The sequence below is a fragment of the Strix uralensis genome, chromosome 13 (assembly GCF_047716275.1).
Source record: "Strix uralensis isolate ZFMK-TIS-50842 chromosome 13, bStrUra1, whole genome shotgun sequence".
Lineage (NCBI taxonomy): Eukaryota > Metazoa > Chordata > Aves > Strigiformes > Strigidae > Strix > Strix uralensis.
In genome coordinates this window covers 10,077,429-10,103,381 of record NC_133984.1, presented here as the reverse complement: position 1 = coordinate 10,103,381, position 25,953 = coordinate 10,077,429, and the positions used below count along the sequence as shown (strand labels likewise).

The window sequence follows — 25,953 nt, the reverse complement described above, 5'->3', positions numbered from 1 at the left end:
GAAGACAAAATAAAGCACAAATCACTGCAGGTTTCTGCATGCTCTTCTAATAGCTTCTGGTTCAGGATGCTCTCATTTTCCTATTCTCATTTCCAGGGAGGATGAGCAAAATCTCATGCATTTTACAACATGCTATGGGAACACAAATATCACTCTGTCTTCTGCAGTAGAGAAGCAGAGAGTAGCACGCTGTTAATAGCAGTCTTTGTAGGGACGCTATCAACAATCTAATTCTCAACGCCCCCCCCAGCAGCTCACAAATTGCCTGAAGAACTGACGAAGCAGACGGTCACGCAGGTGTCCATCAGGGACCACTCTGCAACTCTGTGCTCTGCTTGGTGACCTCCTGGGGCTGATGACAGTGGGAAGCATAGAAGGCAAGCTATTAAAAAGGGAAAGGAGAATTTAAAAGCATATTGTGCGTAAGCACAGCAGGTTCCTAGGGAAAAGAAGGTAGAGCTTCAACTATATTGACTCCCTCACAGGAAAATTTAAAAAAAAAAAAAAAAAAAAAATCACTTTTAATGTATTGCCACAGTAGACCAAATCAACACTAAGATGCTTAATCTAGAGAATTCAGAAGTCTTTGTACTGCATGACAATTTTTCTGTTCATCAGGACAGCTTAATCCTATCACAAAAAAGCCAACACCCTAACACTCTACTCAGCAATATAGAACCAGGAACAGAATTTCTATAAATTTAAACATTTTAATAACATTTAATAACACTCTGATAGGTTTTTCATAATGGTGAAACCTACATTGTTAAGTTTATTTTGGGGATGAAATCACTGGGGAATAACTGCTGCTTATGATCATTATTATTGAAAATGTTTGCCCAAAATAGTTTTGGGCATTTGAAGCTGTTACCATAACCACAGGCAAGGAACTAAAATAACCCAGGATGATCAGAGCCAAGGACTAATTCAAAACCAGATACACCTATCTGACAAACAATTGAGGAGCTCTCTCCCACTTCTTTGACAAAGTTCTAAATTACACATGAGCAGCATTAACACAGGCAACAAATTTCACAAAAACTGCTACTTGAATGCTGAACAGACATTTGCTGTGTAGGACAACAGTGTTTATATGCTATAAATATTAAGAAACACTAGCCCTGCAGAGAGCAAGTATGCAGTTTTAGCATAAAGAAGCCTTACTTTTATTAAAAGAACTCATGCATTTACATGCCAACAGCCATGCTTGTCTGCACGCACTGTAAATATTGCGTGCAACAGCCTCATACATAAACATAACACCAGACTACGAGATCAGGCCTTAACTTTTAGGCCTTCAGTGCAGAGAAGTTGAAAGAGATGTTAGATAGCAGCTATTGTAACCACAAAGAAAACTATCACAATTTTGAATTCATACACTCAATTTTGCTTTTGCATTTGCCATCATACAGAAACTGTCTTAAAATAATAAGCAAATGCTGTTACTCCCTTCCTCATGTTGAGTGCACAGCCAGTGCAACCAACGGGTAACTGCATTTAAATTCTATATCTCCCTGCTCTGCCAACCCCAAGGAGCTGATTACTCATTTTCTTTACTAACGGCAGCATTATTAATATAAAAAAATAAAAGGCTAAGGACAATCAGTGGGTCACTTTACAAAAAGTAATTCTTGAATACCCTTTTGACCAGTAAAATAAAAGCCAACTCAAGCCACACAGTCATTCCAAGCGTTGACTGGTATTTAAATCAGTCAACACACACACAGACATCAGTTACTGCTCAGTTCTGACTCCAACAAGATCATTCACCCTAGTCCTCAAATACCTACTTCTCCTTTGGGTGCTTCTGTGCCCATTTATTTTTCCATTTAATTTACAAGTAACCTAATTAAAACCATTACAGAATGAACAATAACAGTAAATATTTTTTTAAAGCATATAAGCCCCAAGCACTGCCCAACTTAATCTCATCCTACTGTCCAGCACACGCAACTTGATCAAACGGCCAATGTACAAAATGCAGAACTGAAGGAAGTAGCAGAGCCAGGTACTCTAAAAATAGGCAAATGCTTTTCACTTGCAAAAGAACTGCCACGTGAGAAATGAATCACCTATCTGCACGTAAGGAAAAAGAAAATAAATCAAATACCATTTTCTTCCTGACATCACAAATCGATTGTGTTTTACCAGGGAAAAGACTATCTAAATGTATTCTGTGCTTTATATAAACTATTCCTAAGACAACAGAAAATCCAGTATATTATTCTGTTATTTTAATTAAGACTTCAAAATAACAGTTTAGTTATACATTTAAAAATATGGGAAAAATAGTTGGATCTCCTGGAGTGCACTGCACCCACTGAATATACTACATTTTCTGTTCTCATAATACATTGCCTTGCCACTCATCCCCAAATTAACTGGTATTGAGGGCCAACCGTTACAGCCCAGTATGCTTACATTTCTAGTCAGCATGTATACATGCTGGCATGTATACTTCCAACAAAGTTTTGAAACCGTATCTGCATTTCCCATAAGACTTCCCATCATGGCTGTTCAAAGCAGGAAGTCACAGGCAGAAAGATGTATCAGAACCCAGTGGCAACGTAAAACTATACTAGTGTGAAAATATTTATTCTTAGTCTTGGAATGCCAGATGAATTTTTGCAGAAAAACTAAGCAGAGTAAACGTTAACTTCTAGACACGCCGCTGGATTTCCATCAGTTTGCACAGATTGAGTTTAACTTTTTCAGTCCTTAAACTGTTCAAAACAAAACCGAAAAATATTTCTCAGTCAAATGATTTGCTGCGGTTAAAAGATTTGCTGTCACGCTCTAACAAGCTGCTTACCTCTCTCTTTCATTCCTCTACTAAGTATCAGAGGAACCAAAAGCACTAGGTGGAAATAGGGTTAAGCTATATGGAAACTTTCTCAAGTCTTGCAAACCCTTTCTAGCGTGACCTGAAAAGTCTTCTGCACTTCCAGAGCCCCAGGCTTTTTTTAGCTTTACAGAAAGAAAAATGTTCAAAGTTACAGTGACAGTGTGATTTACATCTCCCATTTTCATCTAGAAATGTAAACAGAAAGGTCTAAATATCCATGTCACAGATACCTTTTCTAATATTAGATTATCTCCTACTGATAAAGTGTTTGTTCATATAAGATGTCTGACTCAGCAACACAGAAAAATAGGTTAAAATGGTGGTGTTAAGACCAGTGAACATCTTCAGACTTTTGAGATTCTTTTCCCCAACACCTATGTTCTAAAAATTCATTGATACAAAGCCATGTTTCCATTTTAAAACAGATATATGTTGTCATATAAAACCTGTTTTATGATATTAGCTCTAGCAAAGCTCGCTCCAAACTGAATGCAGAAACTCAGTTTCACACTGGAAGGAACTGCTCTGATCTGCTGCCTATCTTACAATTACCATCCCGCTGAGCTCATGCATACTACTACACAAGACCATTTTGATACAGAAGAGAAAAACAGAAACCCCCAAATCCAGTAAAATATTCAAAGCCACGGAGCTCAAATGCAATAATCATTTCAATATCAAATCATTTCAGCATTTTAAATATGGCTGTAAAGGCATAAATCTAGAAACTGAATAGGAGCAAATAAGGATGCATAACATTTCTTTTCAGGATCCCTAAAACATTGACAGTGTGATCGTTTAATTGGTTTCCTTATTCAGCTCTTTCCCTTCACATGGATGTTCCTCATACCTTCATGCCCTTACCTCTGGCTTTTCAATCTATCAAACTACAGCTGTTCCAATTACTGTAAGAGAATAATTAAAAGATGGTGTTGACAGTACTGCCCTATATACACGAGTCAGTTAATACAATTCCTTTGAACATATATCATGAAAATACTCATACCAAAATTCATATGAAGGGAAAGCAAATCTCTGCCTAAAGAATCCAAAGGAAACCAGTGCAATTATGTTTGCAGTCCCCTCACAGCAACACTGTAACATTCCCCAAATATTGATGTACAGAAAAAAATTGGCAATATGCACCTGGCAATATTTTTATCGAAACTACAACTTTTCTAGAAACCTCAAAGATCTATCTTACGAAGAAACACTTTCAATTGAATTTTTAAGTAAATTAAGATAGAAGCTTTAAAATAGCTGAAGACAGTTCTAAGAATTACACATGTACTTTGACTTACTATCTGCTATGTTGTGGAAATTTTTTTTTTTTAATAACTGGGGGGAAAAAGCCCTCAGACACCAAATTTAAGTTACAACATCTTTTGGAAGCAATTGCACTGTAGACATCAAGATGCACACAGACTCATAAATGGAATGGAGTTGCTATCAAATATATTTAATTCTTTTAAATTGGGCTGACTGCTCAAGGAACAAGGAATAATCATAAATTGTAAAGCATAAAGAAGTGAGATAAACTAGGTTTGTAGCCAACCCCTCCTGCTGTCAAAATGCTGTAAGCAGTACAGGTTCTTGTCTCTGTAGCAATATGTGTAAGGCCATTTCTAAAACAGGAAAAAAAAAATCCTCAAATCTTTAAACATTAAGTTAAGCAGTCAGGGCATGTACCACATGTTTAATAAGAAGTACTGCAGTTTGCCATCCACCCACTCAGCATTTTTTCCTGTATAAATGAGGAAATTGCTGCAGTAACATTTTAGGATGCATCATTTCAGTGAAAAGTATTTTTATACATAAATATACATATGCATTCTATATATAATGTGTTCATATATATAGGATGTGTATATATGTAGACAAGCTATATATACACATACTTTTTTTATATATATATGTGACAAATATATGTATTGCCCTGCATCTGACACAACTACTTCCCCTTCCTTCCCAGACACCTCAGTTAGGAAAGACTTCAGTTCTCACATGATTTTGAGACTACCAAAAAGTACATTCTTCAGCAAACCAAAGAGCCAGCAGCTGGCTGGCTGACGGAGAAGTAACCATGATGAGTAATGAGCTTCTCCATTTCATACATTCTTCAAAAACTCACAACCCCGGCCCTTGTATCATTCATTAACAAGAAAAACCTTGATAGTCTAAGTATGAAATTTCTGAAGTTATTCAGCACAGTAAACAGTTAAAAAACCCCACATCATTTCTTATCAGGTCACAATCAAATACTTTTAAAGCAATTTAAAAAACATAACTTAGGTTAAATTTTAAGTCAGCTTCCCACAAACTCACAGGAAAAAGGAGACACGCAAGAAATGAACAAACCTAATCCCTGTATTATTCACACTTTAAATATTTAGGAAGGTTAATTTATTAAAATATTAAATTCAGTTTTGGGTATATTTTGTAACTACACAGAGTCCCAGAAATATCTCAAATCTATTCCTAAATGTATGTTTCTGGCCATGCAAGTAGTTTTCATTTTATGTCACTTATGGATGCCCTGCATTTTCTTGTGTGTATTATTGAAGGGGGCTTTGCTCTAAAATTGAATTAAGATTTCTAGCAAAAACACCCCCACACTTCCAAAAGACAAGATGCACTGTTAAATTAATGACAAGCTACAGGTTATAACAGGCAAAAAAATAAAAATTCAGCTTTGCTTGGGCAAACCACCCTTACATAAAAGGCATTAGGTAAAATAAGGTCTTAAAACACTCAGTAGGAGACAAAACCAAAAGGAGTTAATGAAGGTTTCCAACTTGCGATGTAAGTCCATGTACTCTGCTGACAACATACCACTAAGAAGAAATGCTTTTGAATTAAACCAATTTATTCAGAGAACTGTGCTCATCTTCCCCAGGTGATTATATATAATAAATCACTATAGAAATCTGAACACACAGTCACAGCAGCCAGACTGACCCTGCTGAAAATAACTGGTCTGAAGCAACAGTTATTTTTTATTAAGGCAAACTGAACTACAAAGAATTTATTTCTAAACAACTTCTCCATGGCTGTTATGGTCTGTTGGCTGCACAATTTAAGTATGCCTAAACACATTTACACATCTGACTCATACGATGCAAATATATTAAACAATTTACTAATTAAAAGGCTAGGATTGAGCACCAGCCACTAACAACTTCAGTATTTCTTGCACCACAGACAGCAAACTGCAAATTACAGTAGTCATGTGTTGACTGAAGTATTTTGAAAATATTCTTAAAATAAAAGCTTGTAGGCTTTTTCTTTCATTCTTCTATTATTTACATGGAATCTTTTAGTCATTTCGCACTCCCTAAACCTTACTGCTTTTATTCACCAGAGTTAGTTTTTGTGGTCCTGCACACCTACGCAAAGCAGTCCCTACTGAAAAGAGCAGGCATGAGGAGGCAAGAATAAAGCACATTGATTACTGCTCCTATTGTGTGTTTCTGTAATGACTCAACTTCTTTAAAAGACAACAAGATTAACTTTTTCTGAGCACAGGAATTCCCACTGCATTGTCATCTCTGATGGATCCAGTCTGCTAACTCAGAAGCCACAACATCTCCAATGTGGGCAGTCTGACATCTTTATCTGAAGGCCAGAGTCCCTTGGGGAAGACTGACAGAGAGCAAGACTGAAAAGTTTTCAAGAAAGATGCTGATGGTTCAAGTCCGGGTTGTCAGAAACTGCTGTGTGCAACCTGGGAGCCAACAAACAGCAGGAATGTGTCTTCTAGGAGAAGACTTGAAGCTGCTGCACCATGCTGTCCAGCCGCTGGCTGGATTCCTTTGAGTCACAAAAATATGACACTTATATCCAATCAATTATTTGCCATCAGATAGTCTTAAGCATGTTAGATACCAATTTTTAAGTTCAAGTTGCTATTTCATGAAGTTCAGCTTGCCTTCACACACGAATGCATATGAAAAGTTTATGCAGTTAAGCAAAAAGTGCAGTTATAAATTTATCACTAATATTAGTATTTCCCCCATTCAGTGTAAAAAAAAAAAGTACAATTTCTCTACACTAGAAAAGGAGTTTCAAGTCCACAAATCATTCCAACTAAATGCCATGAGAACAGGTGGAATTAGTACTGAAACTGGAACAGCTGAATGGGCCACATGGGACAAAGGGAGTCTTGTACTAAACCCCCATACTTTAAATTTCTTCCTTTTTTTTTTTGCCTTTAACCCAGGGGCAATAAGGAATCAACTCCTCCCGTTTGACAAAGGTAGGTATAGTCCAAAGACTCCATCACAAAAGACACATGGGGGAGTACCCTGGTTTGTTTGCTCAGGGTCCTCCCTCAGCAAATCAAGCCGGTGATAATGTCCCCACTACCTGTTACCAAAAGGAAAGCAAAACCAAGTAGCCAGGTCTCTTGTTTTGACGCTCTTCCATTCCCAACAGCAGCAGTGAATATCGGCAAAAATGGATAGTTTCCACAGGTTCCATCACTTGGGAGTGGGCCAGGAGCAAAGACACTCAAGATGCACGTTTGCAGCTGAAGGAGGATTTAAACCTCAGTGATATCTGTAACCATCCTTGCAGTCCTAAATGCATGGTACAGCTTTAATTGCAGGATTTCTGCCGAGTTAGATACTACCTCTTCAGAAGACATCTAGTCATCTTCTATAGCAAAAAGAGGTCTTCTATAAATTCCCACTGTTGGTTGGTGTTAACCAGAGGACTCAAGAGGCACAACCCTTAATGTTCAGCTGAATGGGGTGTAGGGAGGGTGTACAATCAGTAAGTATGTTCATGCCACAGAATTAACACAATCTTAGTGGTTATTAACATTTAAAAAAAAAAAAACTTTCAAAATGTATACCTTACATTTAGATTTTTCCAGAGGCATGATCAGAAAAATGACACTTCACATTAAACAGTTCCATTTTTCTGTAATACACCATTATATTCTATTTTTAATTCACCAAATGTCAAAATTCCCACATAATTATAGAAAGAAAATTACAAACTGCTTTCTTCTCTAGCATCTATGAGAATATAAATTTAAAGAAAACTGTATGTTTCCTAGGCAAAGTTTCAAAGACACATTACTTATTTCATTCAAGTTTGTTATGGTGGGCGAACATACAAGCTATGAATTCATTTCCAAAAGCAGATTTAAAGTGACAGTTTTAAGATATTCACTTAGCACACTGGAACAACTTCGCAGTTACAACATCTCTATTTAGTGACAACATAACTATCCAGATAATTTAGGATCAAATAAGGATATAAATAAATTGCCTAAAATAATTGTACATAGCAAGAAAAGTCTAAGCACAAGCTGGTTTTAGAAAGGCCCGCAGAAAAATGTTAATCTTATTTAGATTTTTAAAAACTGTGAAATATTTAAATCAAATAGTTTAAAGTCTCCTGTTTACAAACCTTTATTTCATAAAACTTCAAACATCTGACTCCTAATAAAAATTGAAGTTCAGTGCTTTCAGAAATGTCCACGTAGCAGCTTCTACAGGTCCCACTGCTGAGCCATTTTACCAGCACCACACCACACACTCTAGGCAGTTTTATACAGCTTTATAGTGTTGTACATGTGACTACATCACTTCACTCTGGCAATCTGTCCTTCAGAAACATAGAACTGAAAAAAAAAAAAGATAAAATCAGCAAAGCTCTGAGGAGAGGACTGCACAGAGGTGGGTCAAAGGGCTCAGCCCAGGTGACAGCTACCAACAGCAGCGCTGCACCACTTCCCTTCTACCCGCCCTCGCAGCAGTTAAGTCAGCAAAAAATAGAGTAACAATTCTGCAAATAACACTAGACTTCTACACAAAACAGTCACATCGCTCTCATCTGTGCTGCTCTAGTGAATCGCAGCAGGCTCAGGAGAAACCACATTACAGTAAAAAAAAAATCAATAGATAAATAGAGGTCCTTGGGGTGAAATGGCATTGCACAGCTGTGACACGAAAAAAAAACTGTACGAAAGTCAGCTACAGAAATATCTATTTCAGCACCTTCTGCAGCTGCAGTCATCTACTCTTCTACAGCTGAAAATATCTTTTTGATGCATACATATACAACACCAAACAACTGTGATAACTGAGTTGGGACAAGCCTTTTTCTGAAGTAGTTTAAAATAAAACAGTTGTAATTCAGGTGTTTGCCTGCCAGAGGGAGCTAAAGGAAAGAAAAAAATTCCGTATGTCTCAGCAGTGCAAAAGTTTTGGTTTTGTTCTACACGAATTAATTTAACTATTTGGACAAAAACAAGGTTTTAATGCAAAAATCAACCCCAGAGGTGTCTTGACACAGGGGACCCCTGCACCAATACCCCCATTACCAAAACCTTGTCAATTGTGCCCAATGCACTCACTCTACAAATAACTTCCCCTGGATCTCTGAATGGAAACAATACCTGCTTTTAAGGTATATTTAAGTACCTTTTAATCCACACCACAGTGGAGATGACTGTGCCAGAGACAGACTTCTCAAAGAAAGAAAGCATCATGTGAAATGTTACCTAATTCCTTATTACACCAACTTGCCACTAAATGCATGGCAACACTGCACAGACCGCTTCCAGTTTGCCAGAACAAAATACACATTATGCTGAAAACAGATTTTCGTTTAAATGCTTATTGGTCTTTTTTGCATTCCACTTATTGCTTCTAACACTTAACGTTGGTACACCTATAAATCTGCATGTGGTTAGAGTTGCTAGAGCATAAAACTGTAAGTTACCACATTAATAATTTCTTCTTGCATAGCACCAGCTAACCTGAAGAGCTTAAAACAGGCAGGAATTGGGCTCATTTTGCAAACTGGTAAAGCAAAATATCTAAACAATGTGTTCATGGGAAACCAGGATTGTGTAAAACACTTCAGAAAAGAATTCCACTGCACACAAGGTGGACAACCCCTTCTTTCCATCCTGCACTTCAGTTAAACTACTTCCAATTTCAACAACTTTAGTTATAAAAGCAAGCATGAATCCCACCAGAGTTTTCACATTTTGTAAGACAGCAAAACACATATGCCATTAAATACCTCCCTTAAATATTAAGTGCTAAACTGATCCATCTTTCCTTAGATCAATCTTTGACCAACAGCTTTAAAATAAGCTTAGTAGTATCCTGTGTATTTCTTGCAATCAAAACACCTTTAGGAAAATCAGTTATGCCACCTTCTGGTATTCACAAGAACTGCTCTACAAGACAAATACTCATTTTCATAAATTCCATTTTAAATGGGAAAAAGACAGCATAATCAGAAAAGCCACTTCACGTAAGACACTGATGTAAAATATTACTTTTTAAGCTCCCATTGATTCATACAACATCAGTAACTTGTACTAGCTTGTGTCCAGCCTTAAAGTTCCTAAGCCTGTACTACCTGCTGACAAACACACAGGATCATTCCCCAACATTACCTGGTTTGAGATACAAGCTATTCTGCTCCTTGCCCCATCTCATCAGCTGAAAAGGCAGAGAGTGAAAACAATGAACAAACTTGCGAAATGGCTTCTGTACAAGGAACAACTTGTAGATTAAACTTAACAGCATTGAAGGCAGATAGGCACGAAGAAATACATTAAGTCTGTAGTGTCACAAAAAGCACGGTAAAGGTGTACCGGGCGTCATTATTCACCAGCTCTCCAACACAATAAAGAGAAAGCTTCAAATGAAACTAGCAGATGTCTGGTGACAAAAACCAGAGGAAACTTCTTCACATAACATGCTTCAGCTATCACACCATCAGCTTTTCAGTAACCACTTCTTCTCACGACAGATTCACAGAAGCAACTGTGAAAAGTAATAAAAAAAGTGGTTTGTACCAATAGGCACAGTAGGTGACTCAGAGTCACATGCAAGGCCAGCAATCAAACTTCCTCACCCTACCTCCTGCTACCAAAGCATCATTAATACTGTAATAGGACAAATGTATGGATATGTAAGAAAAAATATAAACACCCTTCCTTCTGTATTACACCTGGATCTATGCAAAATATTCTGTACTGGTAAGCACACAAGGAAGGATGAATTTAAGCTACGACTTCGTTTCAAGAAATTATTGATCATTTCCAACCTAAGCCTTCAATATAAAACGATTTCTAGATGTCAAATTTCCACCAACAATTTCTCAAGCAGAAAAAGCAGTGCATCTTCAGTGAAAGAAGAAAGAAGGCCTAGAATTAGGTATGAAAGAACATTAATAAATTATGTGGGTAACTGACTTCAAGTGCGTGAACTCTGATGCACCACTGTTGCTCACAAGACAAACATCTAGCAATTCTCCAACATTAGACAATCTTTGATCCACAAATTAGATATTTCTGGCTATAATTTTCCAGTCACTTTGAATTTAAAATGTTATTAGGGAGTTTGGTGTAAATATCAGACAAATCCAAGACCATGCTCGGATACATACACAGAAGCAGAAGAAACAACATAAGACAGCTGAAATACAGGGACATCTATAAGCATCTCTACTTGCTCATCACACCTTCCCCACAAGCCTTTGCATATTCTTTCAGCTATATATATTCAGCTCTTTGCAGTATGTATCCCATTGTATAATCATTTTCTGGATCTCTAAACAAAGCAAAACTTGTGTTAAGCAAAGCTTTGCTCTAACGTGTTCTTACACACGTGTTCTATACACACATCATGGAAAGTACAAAACATTACTGTCATCACAGACAACACCAGAAGTCATGCTGCAACACCACTTTATTTGCCTGAAAGATTTTCCAAGAACCTCAGAAATAACTAACATAACACCGAAGTTGCACAGAAGAACTTCAGAAGAATCATGATAGTAACTCAGACCACACGTAACGTGCCTGTAGCCACCTGAACAAAGTCTTGCTGCATATTGCACAAAGTGTTGCCTGGAAAATGCGATGCTATAATCCCACCTAATGAAGTGTTATAAAACAATCAAACTTTTTTTTAAAAAAAAAAAGGGAGTCAAGCACTGACATCAGTCATGCCTGAACTGTTCCTGCCTGCCCATGTATTTACAGACATTTGTAACTGCCACTGAACAGATTTTTACAGTTTAGCAAAACATTTCTTCACTCACTTGGAACACAGATTCTAAATTTCAAACCTTAAACTGAAAACAGTGTTGGTGTCTAGCAATTCAAAGGCAATCTCAAATAAACTCAGTACTTTCATGACACTAAAATCCTTGAAAGCTGAAGCTTTTGAGGCCTTTGAATAGCATATACTGGAAACATGAAAAGGAGGTAAGAATAATTCTGGGGGCACCTGGGAAATCTGTGCTGAGACAGTCAAGCATTACTCCAAATCCAAAAGCACAGGATACAGCAGTCAGATTAGGAAGGGAGGAAGGCAGGGCAATAAGCCAGGTATTTATTCAATAGGGTCAGTATTGAACTTTTAAGCAAAATGCAGTCGGTAGCTTGAGATAAGATGAACATTTGCCACAAGTCTCTGTAAACACCGAAATAAAAACTGTCCAGTGAATAATAGACCTATGCATGGAAACCAAGTTATAGCAACTATTGGACCACAGGAGTTTGACATAAACAGTATTACAGAAGAGTGGTTTCTTTAGTGCTTCTCATCAAACTTCTGCAAACTTATGTTCTGGCTCATATCCTAAATCAAGCAACAACATGCACAAAAATACCTCTTTGATTCTTTCACTGAACTAGAAACATAAGCAGATTACCAACACCTTGCTGCACAAAAAGCAGCTGCTGGGAAGAAATTTTTTTTTTTTTAAAACATGATAAAATTTTGCTGAGTCCTGAAATGGGCTTTCAGGGATCTGGGAGCAGGGGGAACAATAGCAATACTCAATTTAAGCACAAAATACTAATTTATTAAAAAGAAAAGACCTCTTTGAAGACTACCAGAGATGTTAAATAATTACGTTTAATAAACAGTTAAGAAGTTGTTCAGGATTCTCAGCCATCATAGCAAGCACCTCGATGTAAAATAACTAAATCTAGTACTTGCAGATAAGCAGTCTATTATTATCTTTTATCAACACCCTAGAACAATGCACAAGGCACAGTGTGACTAAGCTTTTACTTCATCACTGTAATCTGATGAAAGCATACAGAATCCAAAGGGCAAAAGTAAAATTAAGTAAAATTGAGCATTAGTTTTCCCTTGCTGAATGCACATAATAAAATCTTTTTAACAGCAGATTCCTGTAATGTGATTCGGTTCATTTACCCTCCTTCTCCCTCCCTTTGCTCCCAAGTTCTGCATTGCAAATGGTCTTATAACCCAGTACGTTAACTGTCCAGAGAACAAGGCCATTCCTGTTCTAAAACAACACTCCTCATTACTCCTAAACCATGCATAGCAGAGAGATGGCTAGTCCAACTTCAGATCAAGCCAGCATGCATCACGTAATTACTCCTCATCAGCCAAGGTCTTTGTCACACCCCACTGAACAGCAGCAATGAAAAGGATTTCCGGTTTACAATGACAGACCAGTGATGTCCTGGCAAAGCCCCTGAAGCAAAACCCAAGACAGACTACTATGTATTTTACTATATGGGCCCAGCTCTAATTATCTGAAAACAGAACTGAACAGAGTCACATTGGTGGGCTAATTACCGGGGAGACAGAACAAGAGAGGAGGAAACCTCACTGCGAGAGCAAAAAGGAACCCAGACAACAGCCAAAGATGCTGCTTTAGCCAGGAGAAAACAGCTTTATAAGGCCTGCAAACTCCTCTGCTTCAGTTCTCATGTTCTGCTTTACTCCCACACCGCTCTGACTCACTCAAGGCACGTCGCTCCACATTTAAGCAACTGCAAACATGGCTTTGCTATCCTTGTCCAGCTGAGGTACTGAGGAACTTGCTGACTTGTTGATACATGACCTCTATGCTTTTTGGGACAACAGAAGTAAATTGAGAGCATCTGAAGACTTAACACATTCACTTCAAATTAAGTTTCCTTTCAGATCCTTGGCTGATACACCTCCACTCACCTGGTTGTCAGCTTTGATTCTACTAGCCTGTAACTGGTGAGCTGGAACAGAAGAATGAAACTAGAAGTCTGGAATGTGCAACAGGGCAGTTGCATGCTGAAAACATTTGGACTTCAACATGATGAACTTGGATGTGATAACACAGCTTGGGAAGATGGAAGGAGATTAGCAAAATGTTCAGGTTTCAGGCATGTCATGGGAAGGTCAGGAATAAATATACACATAATATTGTAACAAGGCAGAATAGTAGTTGTTACAGCTGCAAGTTTTCTGTGACAACACATCTGCATTTTAATAGTGCACTTATTTTCAGTTCTTAAGTTTCCTATAACCCACAGGAATCATACTGATACCTGGATTTCAGATTTCAGTGTGCGTCTGTTTATAGGATTGGTAGTCATCAGGCTATAGAAGAACATAATGGCAAACTGAGCTTGTTTCCCCTCAGTCTTCGCTGGTCCTGCAGGATGCTTCAAGACCACGTGAAAACTTAATAGTTGCTCCAACTTTCACTGTCCGGGGCAGGGCACTAATGCAAATAACCTGGCACTTCCTATTTTTACAAGATATTCTTAACAACATTAGCAAGCTTGAAGTGCAGCTCATTAAAACAAATCAGTTTAAGATGCAAAACCTACTGGTCTCCCCATACAGTGAACACCCAAGCAAGATTGGATATCCTGTTTTTCCAGCATAGTCTCCACCACTGTGCAATTATTTTCTAAGAAATGCCTTATTTTGCATCCAAGTGAACTAAAACCTGAATCACAGACACATCCCAGACGTCCAAAGACCATGGCATCATCAGAAGAAATGTATGACCAAGCTGCACACAGGAACATACAAACAGAACACCTCTGGCATTAAAAAAAATAGAATATACAAGTGGGGTTTGGATTGGTTAGGTTTTATAATGCAAGTTTTTTTGGTGTTCAGGTGTTTTTTTCCTCTTCAAGTAAGGCACAAGTATTATGCACACCCTTCAGTTGGGGGGGGGGGGGGGATTTTTGTTTGTTTGTTTTCAAATGTAGGAAGTACCAACTAACTATTTAGCACCCACAAAGAAAGGTATACTTCCCTTTTCAAAATTAGGTGACTTCTTTCTTATCAGCAAAATGAAATAAAATCAGATGCACCAACAGAAAAGTTTTGTTTTCTTCCCTTTCCCTTTATGAATAAAGAACAGTGTAATTCCTCCATATTTGACTATACCACAGGACATGGATTACAGCTGAAAGTTAGCACCAGAAAGTATGTTCTGGGAGTATGGAATTTAAAGATAGTATTGTTGCTTTTCAAGATGACAACTTATTTCAAAAGTGTTTATTTAGATGATCAGCTGCTGGCTAAAGCAGATTAAACTGCCTATTAAAATGATTCATTTTTGAAACAGCAGGAGTGATTTAAGTGTTTGAATGTTCTATGCATTATCGATTTAAGAATTATGCCAGTAAGTACCCAAAAGTGATATGCCCAGTTTAACTATAGGGTCACTGCACAAATTCATTATGTGCAGAAAAACAAATCCCATTCTCCCTTAAAGGGAGAACGCTATACATGTTCCCCAAGTAGCTTATTTTAGATTTAGGACTCTAAAGCGCCTTATAAGCATAAAGTCACTTTGAATAAAGGCTCCCTTTTTTAACTTGATGCACTCAAACACCAAACTGAGCAGGGAAACAATTACTCATAACACTACACCCACCACTTGCCATCAAGAGAACAGTTATAACCAATACATATCCACCCAAGCGACAGAAGACAGAGATATAAAAATAAAAGGGAAAATGACAATCAGCACGATTTCATTGCACTAACAGCATGTCACCAGTTGGAGAACTTTCCAGAGCTGTACCTTTTCAGCAAAAACTGCTCATGCAGTATTGAACCAGTACAAACCATCCAGATTTTCCAAGCAGCTAGGTTTGCAAACTTACCCATTCCATTAAAAGCAGTAGCCTTGCTTCCTTCAGAGAGAAAATAAACTTTTAGATCCAAACCTGTTTGTTGCCCACATCAAGATCAAGTTGTAAACATTTCATGTGTCAAAAGCACTGTTATTACAAACAATACACTAAAAGTACGTTTGGACAGATGTTAGGATCCAGAAACCATGTACAGAGGAAGTTTAATTGCAACTAACCCAGAAATGCACCGAAACCAAAACCGGAAACAAGCTTTAAATATGCAAGAGGGTGTTAATACTTTGAACCACCATTCCTTTCTTCATGCAAAAAAAATTTTTAACAGAGGTAAACGTTACCAATTTATTCATCAAGCCTGCACATAAATTGGTAGTCATACAAGATCAACTTTTGGTTTATCATCAAATACTCCGTCATCACAAAGAAAACATTACTTTTACCTAGTCAATATTGAAAAAAAACTCCAGAGATTTTATTTAAGTCAACACTAAGGCTGGGAGTTTTTACTTTATTAAACCTTAAGTCATTTGGAGTAGTTGGTTAAAAGAAGTTAATTTAGAAAGCTAAAAGCATTTATTGGAGAAAGACTTTTTACTGAAGAGGTTAATTCTTCCACTGAGGTTAAGAAATCATTTCCTCCTAAACAAGCACAAACACTGTCATACACACCATACTGAGACCAGATGTGACCAACACAAGTGTCCAATAAATAAGATAAGAAACTTCTCATCTCCTCAAAAAAATCCACTGGATTTTTTCCAATTCTTTATTTTCTAACTTTAGCTCTTACATGAATATATTCAAAAGGCTTCATATGAAAATGCCAACGTTCACATTTCAAATGAAAACATACTACTTCTAAAATATTCAAGTGCGCATGCCTAAGAACAAAGGATGTAAGTGAATTCATGGACCTAATGAGAAGGAGAGAAAATACATGTAACATCACTGCTACAGAGAGAGGCATGACTGCTAAATAAAATCAAGTACAACAGATTAATTAGAGGGAGATAGGATGGAGTAAAGAAGTACTGTTTGGGATTACTAGAGACTGGAAGCTTTTAAAGATGCAGAGAACACATACATAGCAACTCTGCTCTAGGGAAAGCTTTTATAATTTTTTCTTCAAGTTTTACAGCATTATTCATTGAACTGCCACTTTTTATGCTAAGCAGAAATGTGACTAAAAGGCTGTACGTATTCACTGAGTGACAACAGTATACAAGAATTTCACTCATATGGAAGTCTGAAAAGTGAAACCTGAGACTGAATGTGCTCAAGTCACCATAAATGCATCCAGCAGACAAAAGGCACTTGTGTGCCTGTTTTGAAAAAAAAAAAAAAAAAAAAAAACACACAAACCCCAAAACAGAAAGTCTGTTGCTTCTAATTCAAGATCAAACAACTAGTGAAAAATCCCCTCAGAAGCAGAGAGCAGCATACTGATAAACTGGATCATTCTTCAAGAATGATTTAGCCACTGCCAAAACATAACTTCAATAATTTAAACTCTTATCCCATGAAATATCTGTTTAGACTGAGACCAAAGTACACAAGATCAGTCAATGAAACTACAGAAACAGCTCCATTAGATTTCTTTAGACTAAACTTGCTAAGAAATAAAGTTGCTTAATGTCAATACAACCTTTGGAACAGAAATAATTGAACATTTATGCTTACAAAGAATGCTCAAAACAGTTTCTTTAAATATATTAACCTAGTTAAATTAAAGGTTTAAACGTCATTAACAATCAAAAATGAAGAATGTGGAAGTCTTTAATGGCATTAACAGAAAATTGATAGTCATGAACAATTCCATTTGATGCAGCAATATTTTCAACCACCTACAAGGGAAAACAAATCCTATCAGTGTTGTTTTCCTACTGAAACACCCTTATTCTTGCTGCTGTAGTTCATATAGCAGTGCAGAAAAGCACCCAACAGATCCCTGTCCCAATCTCAGAGAAAAAAAAATCAAATCAAAACTAACATTCTTGGCATGATGAAGCTCCTTTACAATAGAGTGCCAAACACTTGTGTACCAGCAGCTATTTCATTATAATCTTAAGGCATCTAAGCTTAAATGAAAAAGAAAAATAATCATCAAGTTCCTAATTAAACTACAAAAAGCATGAAAACGAACAAAGGCATAGAGTATATCTTCAAAGATTTTCTATAGAAAGATACTGCACTAGAACCATACTGATTTTTTTAGTTTCTTTGAAAAAATGAGATGAGTCACTTAATCGAATCAGACAAATCTACCATTACAGGTGTGTCGAGTACAGCACAAGATAAAACTGTAAACAATTTTATAGCTTCCTGAAATCAGGTTCAGTTAGTTAAAACATAACTGTTCTTTTATTAAGAACTTTATTTAAAGAAATAAGGAAATTCTTCCTTCTTCTAGAATTTCTTCCGGGACAAGGTGATCGTCTCTACTCTTGCCCTAAATTTGTGGGTTTGCTTTCTCAAAAAAGAATAAGCACAAAAAGATGAAGTAGCAGGTAGAGTGTAATCAAGAAAGACAGAATGGCTGATTTCAGTATATTTCAAGACAGAAATCCCTCTCCAGCCATATCGGGAATGATCTTAGCAGCACAAAGAAAGATTTGATAAGTAACTATCGCTGCCTTGTTGTTCCGTAATTGGTCTTTGCATACCTAAAAGCAGATGCAAGTGCAGCTGTATCAACTAAATCAGAAAAATCCACAGAAATCTTGGACTAGAAATCCACAGAAATCTTGGGCCATTAAGACTAAAGCTTTGTTTGGAAAAAAAAAAAAAAATCACATATTTGAGGAAAAACACATTATTTGAGGAACAACTTAGCTTACAACTCATTAACTAGCTCCTTTTGTTTCTTAAAGTCATTTGCTAACTAGCTCTTCCAGAATTCCTCAGTTTTCCATATGGGGAAAAAAGGCTTCCAGGTTGCCATCCTGAAAAAGCCCCACTGATACCTCTGCAGGAATTCAGACACTTGCAACATACCTGTCATGAAGCACTGCTGACACCTCCCCTCTGAGCACAGAATGATCCATGCCGCCCAGGTTAGTAACTCCCCTGTTGACCAAAGGATATAAAATGTAATACGTCATTTCAGATGAAAATAGCCACACCGAAGTGTGCTTAACATGGTAGAACACATGAAGTTGCCGCAAATAGCTGCCAAAGATATGTGGAGTCTATCTTTTGTTTTTGATAAGAAAATCAGGGGTTTTGTTTGAAGAAATAAAAATGAGTCACAAAGCCACAAAGCCAATGAGCCACATCCTAAAATCTATTCAGGCACGAACAGTATCTGCATGCTGACCATCTCCATACTACCTTCTGAGGTTTTTAAAGAAGTTTGTCAAGGCTATCAACAACAGAAGAAAGAAAACGGACTCGAGAATAAATTTCATCAACTGAAAAATCTGCCTTTATCCCAATCTTCCCCAAACCTAGTGCACACAAACTCTTTCGGCATGAATCTCTACTGCTCAGCTGTGTTGCCTGTATTTCTGCTACTCCCTTGACTACCATAAGCTTCAATTAGTCTTCTTTTGGCTTGCAAAGACAGGATCTAATCTAAGATGCTAATTTCTAATTAACTTGTCTTGTATTCATGTGTGCTTTATAAACGAAGGAGAACATCTAGGAGGAAATATAATCATAGTATTCCATTTCAAAGCAAGGTCCAAAGCTTCGGTGCACCAAAACTTCGCTGCTCTTCAACTGTTAGAAGTCTGAACAGAAATTATAGCAGACTTGGGCCTAATTTGAAGCACAAACAGTGAATTGAATGAGAAAATTGAATTGACCTCTTATTTAATTACTCATCTTTGTTCAACTTAGAGAAGAAAAGGTTGAGAAGGATCTCATCACAGGTTTCAAATACCTCAAATGTTGTTGTAGAGAAGACAGAGGTACTTGGTTTTGCTTTATTAAAAATCTTTCTTGAAAATGTGTTATGAACTGAAATACTTTCCAATCAATATTAAGTCACTTTCGTCACTACAAAGCATTCCAGACAATGAAAATATTCTGTATTTTAAAAAAATTAGAATCGCTTAACTTTACTAGTTGCTCTCTTTGCCAACAAAGCATCAAGAATGAAAATGAAATTCAGAAGTTGAACTAGTCTTCAGACATTTTAATACTATAAGCCCTTGGGTGAATGTGACAATATTTATATCAAATTCTTCTTTTCTACCCCCATACTTCAAGTCTTTGGACAGATCTACATTTATGCTTTTCATCTTGCCTGCAGTACTACATTATTAGGGATGTGCAATTCTGCCTGACTGGTAATTTGTTTGCTGGGGGGAGTAAAGAAAGAGTGTTTTGTTTTCAAGACCTCTTCCCTTGGCAAGAGACTGAAGATATAGGAAACACAAAGGGTGCCATTTCTCTAAAGAACTTACACATTCAGGCTAGCAAGAGCCTTAAACAAATGAGGTTACATCGATCAATTGCTTTTATCAATTTCTGTCATCAAATCAATTTCCATAAACTGCAAAAAAACCACCCCATCTTTCACAGTGTGTGCTGCCTGTCTAAAGAGTTAGTCTCAAATATACAACAATTTTCTCCAGAACTATTTCTCCAATATCTTCAAGATGCAACCTTTTCTCCCTTGTTATCTACTCAGGTAAAATCCATCTTTCATAAAATTGAATTATTCTGGTTTCTGACAAGCTCCACATCTCTTAAACCTCTGTAACTTCTGAAATGTCTTTGCCTTACATCTTCAGCCACTTTATTACAGCTTATCCATCCAATACTCCCACTTCTCTCACCAAATCAAGCATCAGAAGCTGCCTTTTAATGCCCTTCAGGGCTCAGCTTTGCTGTTCTAGCAACATTTATTCCCCTTAATTAGATCAACCTTTGCCAAACCATCCAACAAGCACCTCTGTTTTCTTTCATGTAACCCCTTATGCACAAAGGTGCCTTAAAAAAAAGCAGTGATAATTTCTCCCTCAAAATAACAACCAAGTCAGCAATGACACATGGCACTTGACCATCAGAGTGCTGATATGCTGATATACTGCAAGTATTTCTTCTTAGTCACTCAGTTTGATTTTTCCATAGATCCTCATCTGCACCTGCTCTCTCATTTTGCACTCCAAGTTACAAGCACCTTGGATGAAAGATATTTTGTTTTACCTTTGTATATACTAGCACTGCTTGTCAGGTAAGTATTCAAACAACATACTAAGGAAAGTTTCAGCAAACTAGATAGAGCTGTACTTTTCACAGCATTTTTACGTACCCACAAAAGCACAGCATCTTTAAATTCAAAAGAATAAAAGATCTAAACTTGTCAGTTTGTCATATGAAGTAAAAAATGAGAAATCTGCTACATAAGAAAGTTCATAAGTTTCTTCAATTTTTAAATTTTTTTTTTTTTTTTTTTTTAAACACAAGACTGCCTCCAGTAAGGGAGACTATCTGTGAGCCTTTGCAGCATGAACCAGGAGCTCGAGGTTGACTTAGTGCAGTTGACAAGACTGCAACGACAAGTGCCGTCCCTCAGGGATCGGTACTGGGGCCAGAGCTGTTTAACATTTTTGTTGGTGACATGGACAGTGGGATCGAGTGCACCCTCAGCAAGTTTGCCAACAGCACCAAGCTGTGTGGTGCGGTCGACATGCTGGAGGGAAGGGATGTGCCATCCAGAGGGACCTGGACAGGCTGGAGAGGCGGGCCTGTGCAAACCTCATGGAGTTCAACAAGGGCAAGTGCAAGGTCCTGTACATGGGTTGAGGCAATCCGAAGCACAAATACAGGCTGGGTGATGAGTGGATTGAGAGCAGCCCTGTGGAGGACTTGAGGGTGGCTGGTTGACAAGAAGCTCAACATTACTCAGCAATGTGCACTACCAGCACAGAAAGACAACTGTATCCTGGGCTGCATCAAAAGAGGAGTGTGGCCAGCAGGTCAAGGGAGGGGATTCTCCCCCTCTACTCCGCTCTCGCAAAACCCCACCTGCAGTGCTGTGTACAGCTCTTGGATCCCCAACATAAGAAGGACATGAATCTGTTGGAGCAAGTCCAGAGGAGGCCATGAAGATGATCAGAGGGCTTGAGCACGTCTCCTATGAGAACAGGTTGAGAGAGTTGGGGTTGTTCAGCCTGGAGAAGGCTCTGGGAGAGCTTATAGCAGCCACCCAGTACCTAAAGGGGGCTACAGGAAAGCTGGGGAGGGACTCTTTACAAGGTCATGTAGTGATAGGACAAGGGGTAATGGCTTTAAACTGAAAGAGGGTAGATTTAGATGAGATGTAAAGAAGAAATTCTTTACTGTGAGTCATGAGGCACTGGCACAGGCTGCCCAGAGAAGCTGTGGCTGCCCCCTCCCTGGCAGTGTTCAAGGCCAGGTTGGACGGGGCTTTCAGCAACCTGGTCTGGTGGAAGGTGTCCCTGCCCATGGCAGGGGGGGTGGAACTAGGTGATCTTTAAGGTCCCTTCCAACCCAAATCGTTCTATCATTCTATAATAGCACAGATAAACATTACAAGTGCAAGTAAGCAGCAACTGTTAAGGAAGCACTTTGCCTCTTGCAAACCCAGTACAAAAAGTTCACTATCTCTGATCAAAAGCCATCAAAACTAAACATGACAAGAGATGCAAGCTGATTGCTAAGCACTCTGCTAGCATGATAACAGCAGAGACTCAGGCCTTTCCATCAGAGGCTATTCTGATCCAGCTGCAAACACCCAGATGGAACATCTGTTGAGACAGGGTTGCTTAGGAGCAAGCATTAAAGAGGGCATCAGACAAGCACTTAAAAAGTATCCCCCATGGATTTTTCTCTTTAACTAAAAAGACTATGACAATGTTCCTTACTACATCTAAAAAAACCAAATCAACAAACTGTTTCTAAAGTTATTAATTTTTGGCTCCTTGAAGCAAAAGCAAGAGATCATAATTAAAAACAAAAGTTGTGTGAAACTGTACAAAGTCTAAAATTTAAGGAAGCTTTGATACTAAGAAACCAACACACTTAATATTACACAAAGGAGTTCATTAAAATTCTGCAGTAGGCATATGCTGGATCAGTTCAGACTTCCTGAAATGCCATTTATAAGCAATGTAGTTTCAGGTAAGCCACATACACTAAAAAGGAAGTGAGACTGTTTAATAGAACAGGATCCACTACATTGAACTCCATAATACAAATCCATATTTTAAAATCATTGCAAGTAATTCCTGTCTTATGTAAACCATTCTTCTGCAAAACTAGCTTCTACAGCACACGGAGCACTATTAAAAAAATGTGAACATCTGGCTTGTGAAAAATACACTCTAACCTGCAGGATGCAAGCTGGCAATGGAAACATTACCAACATGCAGAGTACAATGCTCCAAAAGATCTACTGCCATGCCCTCATCATCCTAAAACATGTCCCAAAACCATCCAGGATGCCTGCACCAAATCAGAATATACACACTGTTTCTGCATAGCTACAGCAACCTCTAACAAGACATTGCAGAGACAGCAAATAAACCTCTAGAGCTGTTACATGGGGAAAGAAAAACCTTTATGTAGTCTCAGTGCAATCAAACCTATAATCTCAAAATCATTCAGCAATTTCAACCTCTGCATAACATTTGCAGGAACACAATCATGCTTCTGTGCTCCTGAGCTAAAACGGGATTATTTCATTGCCTAAGTACACCAGCATCTGTGCCACAACAGATCTCGGCTCTCAAGTCAATCTGTGCTTTGGCAGTTATGGGCTTCCTAATTTGAACTTTAAGAGTGACAAGTCTGACAATGCCAGAGTCATTGTTAAATTTCAAAGGAAACGCAGAGTGGCATTTTATAAGAGTTATGTAACTTAAGTTTAAAACCAGACCTGTCTGCTAATACACTCGTTAAGTGACACACATAGGACAATACATACCTGGAGAACACTTTTACTGAAACCCTAATCCACTAGTTTGTGCCTGCCCCATCAGAGGTCCCTCGTCTCTTTGTACATCATTTCTAAAGTTTATCTATTTCAAATGAGCCTCTCTTTCCACACCAATGACCTTGAAGATGACAGTGCCTCTGACCTCTACCTTGTGTCTAAACTAACAACCACCTCAGCCTGCCTGCTACAGCTTTGTAGCCAACAGCCTCATCGAGAGCAGAGCCAGACAGCTCTTCCCTACCAATTCTTCACATCCAGTAGACCCCAGAGACATGTCTCTCCAGACTGTAGTGGAAGGGGCACCTCTTGCCACATCCACAATTTCAGGCTGCATTTCAGGTTTTGGACAGTAAGCTGGGAAGAACTAGGCTGGTGAGTGCCATGCACCTAACAAGTTACAGGTGGCAGAAGGGTTCTCCCTTGCCCCCTATCCTCCCATTCTTCAATGCTCTTATTTTACTGCCAGCAAAGTTAGCTTTCACCCGAAGATTTCCAAGGACAAAATAACTACCTTGTTACACAGCATGACATCTTTCCCACAAATGGGGCAGGGACCTGAAACTCACCCATTTCCAGAAGCAGCTGCATGTGACACCAGGCCAGGGCACTGTGCAAGGACAGTCTCAACCCACTACACTGAAAGTCAAGTAGCAGAATTTTTGCAATGCTGAGGTGCGTGTATCAAAACATTGTCTCAAATTAAATATTCTTTCGGAATTTTAAGTCAGCTGATCAACTGTTTCATGCCTGGATTTATACAACAAACCACATATTTATGGCAAGATAAATCAGAATATTATGAAGCTTATTAGCTGGCCCCAAAACATCTAATCAATTTGATGTACAAGTGTTCTTCAAATATTTGAGTCCTTACATATTTACCATATCTTCAGTGTTCTGTAAAGGACTTACATTTCACCTGCATTTTCCATCCCTCATAAAGCCTTTATCACCTATGGCTACAACTTCAGCATAAAGCCCATTCATCACCACCTATACTTAATAAACCCACAGTGGTGAAATAGACTCCACTGACAAAAGTTTGATTAGATAAGCATTCCATTTAAAAAAAAAAGCACACAGAAGCAATCCAGCAAATACAAGAAAAATCTGTACTATCTCCAAGAAGAACACAGGACTCGACATTTGTATCCCACTTTCTCTTCACTAGGAGTGAAAAAAGCCCTGGTAAGAAACCAGCTGCTGACTGTCAGTTATTTTAAGAGCATAAAGCTTTATGTGGTTACTAAGATCAGGGAAGGCCAACAGAACATATTAGTCCATTCATGAGGAAACTGAACAGCTTAGATACAACATGTCCCTTCAGTGTCCAACTTGTCACATACACCCCTAATCTACTGATTAATGAGGGCACAGCTCAAGTACCTATTACTATTGTACAAATTAGACTTACACAGACACAGGCAGATGTCAAGTAGAACAAGGCACCCTCATTCAGCTTGTCAGGAAAAAAATCAGCATAGGGAATGGGTGTGCATCTCTGTTTTGGTTGAAGTAGCTTATTTCTACAATTTTAAGTTAAATATTGTTCAGTATACTTAGGAATTAATATTTCTGAAGTACATGAATGTAAAAGTCAATAATACTAAATGAAAAAACTTTTATTGTATGTTCTCACTTTATGAGCAAAGCCACTTTTTAACTTAATGGACTAAGTTGCTGTATATATTTTAAGCCCTGTAAAGCTTGCTGCTTGAGCATTCAAATGGCAAAACATTTTTCCACCTTTAACCAGTAATACCGAACATTCATAACTGCACAGTAATAATAATGATAAAAACAACAGTAACAGGTAAATAGCAATTTTCAATATACATCCCACAAACTGTATATAACTGTATAAATGCCACGCACAGAAAGACATATTACAGCACAGAGGTTGAAGCCCAGGTTATGATCATGTGGAACTGGGAAAAGAAACCAGTTCCTGCAGCTCCATCCTACCACAAGGACTAAACTATTCAATTCACAAGCTATCCCATTATATCTTACACATACTCACCCTTGCAATAATCGCACAAGAACTAATGAAACCAGCAGACAGATATTACCTGTTATTGCAGCTACTAATGCTGACACAGAGGAGTCTTAATGTAGGCAAATCCAGAAACACTGTTCACAGTGGGTGTCATTGGCTGTAAGCCTTATCCTCTCTCTTAAGTATCAGAACACAACCTGACGCAGCCATATGCTGAAGACCAGGAAAAGCTGACTGCTATGCAACTAAAAGGTCCTTAACAGCAACCGTCTGTACAAATTAAACACTAGCCCCACAAGACT

At 38.0% G+C, this 25,953-nt stretch overlaps 1 protein-coding gene across 6 annotated transcripts in view; it reads right to left on the bottom strand.

Annotated features, from left to right (window-relative positions):
- KLHL13 (kelch like family member 13) overlaps nucleotides 1–25,953 on the bottom strand; it is a 90,710-nt gene that overhangs the window by 42,817 nt on the left and 21,940 nt on the right. The window contains exon 4 of one of the 6 annotated variants that reach the window (XM_074882321.1): nucleotides 18,738–18,809. The exons of the other annotated variants lie outside the window; for them this stretch is intronic. Coding sequence (XP_074738422.1) covers nucleotides 18,738–18,809 — 72 coding nt within the window. The remainder of the gene's footprint in view (nucleotides 1–18,737; nucleotides 18,810–25,953) is intronic. 6 annotated transcript variants of the gene reach the window in all.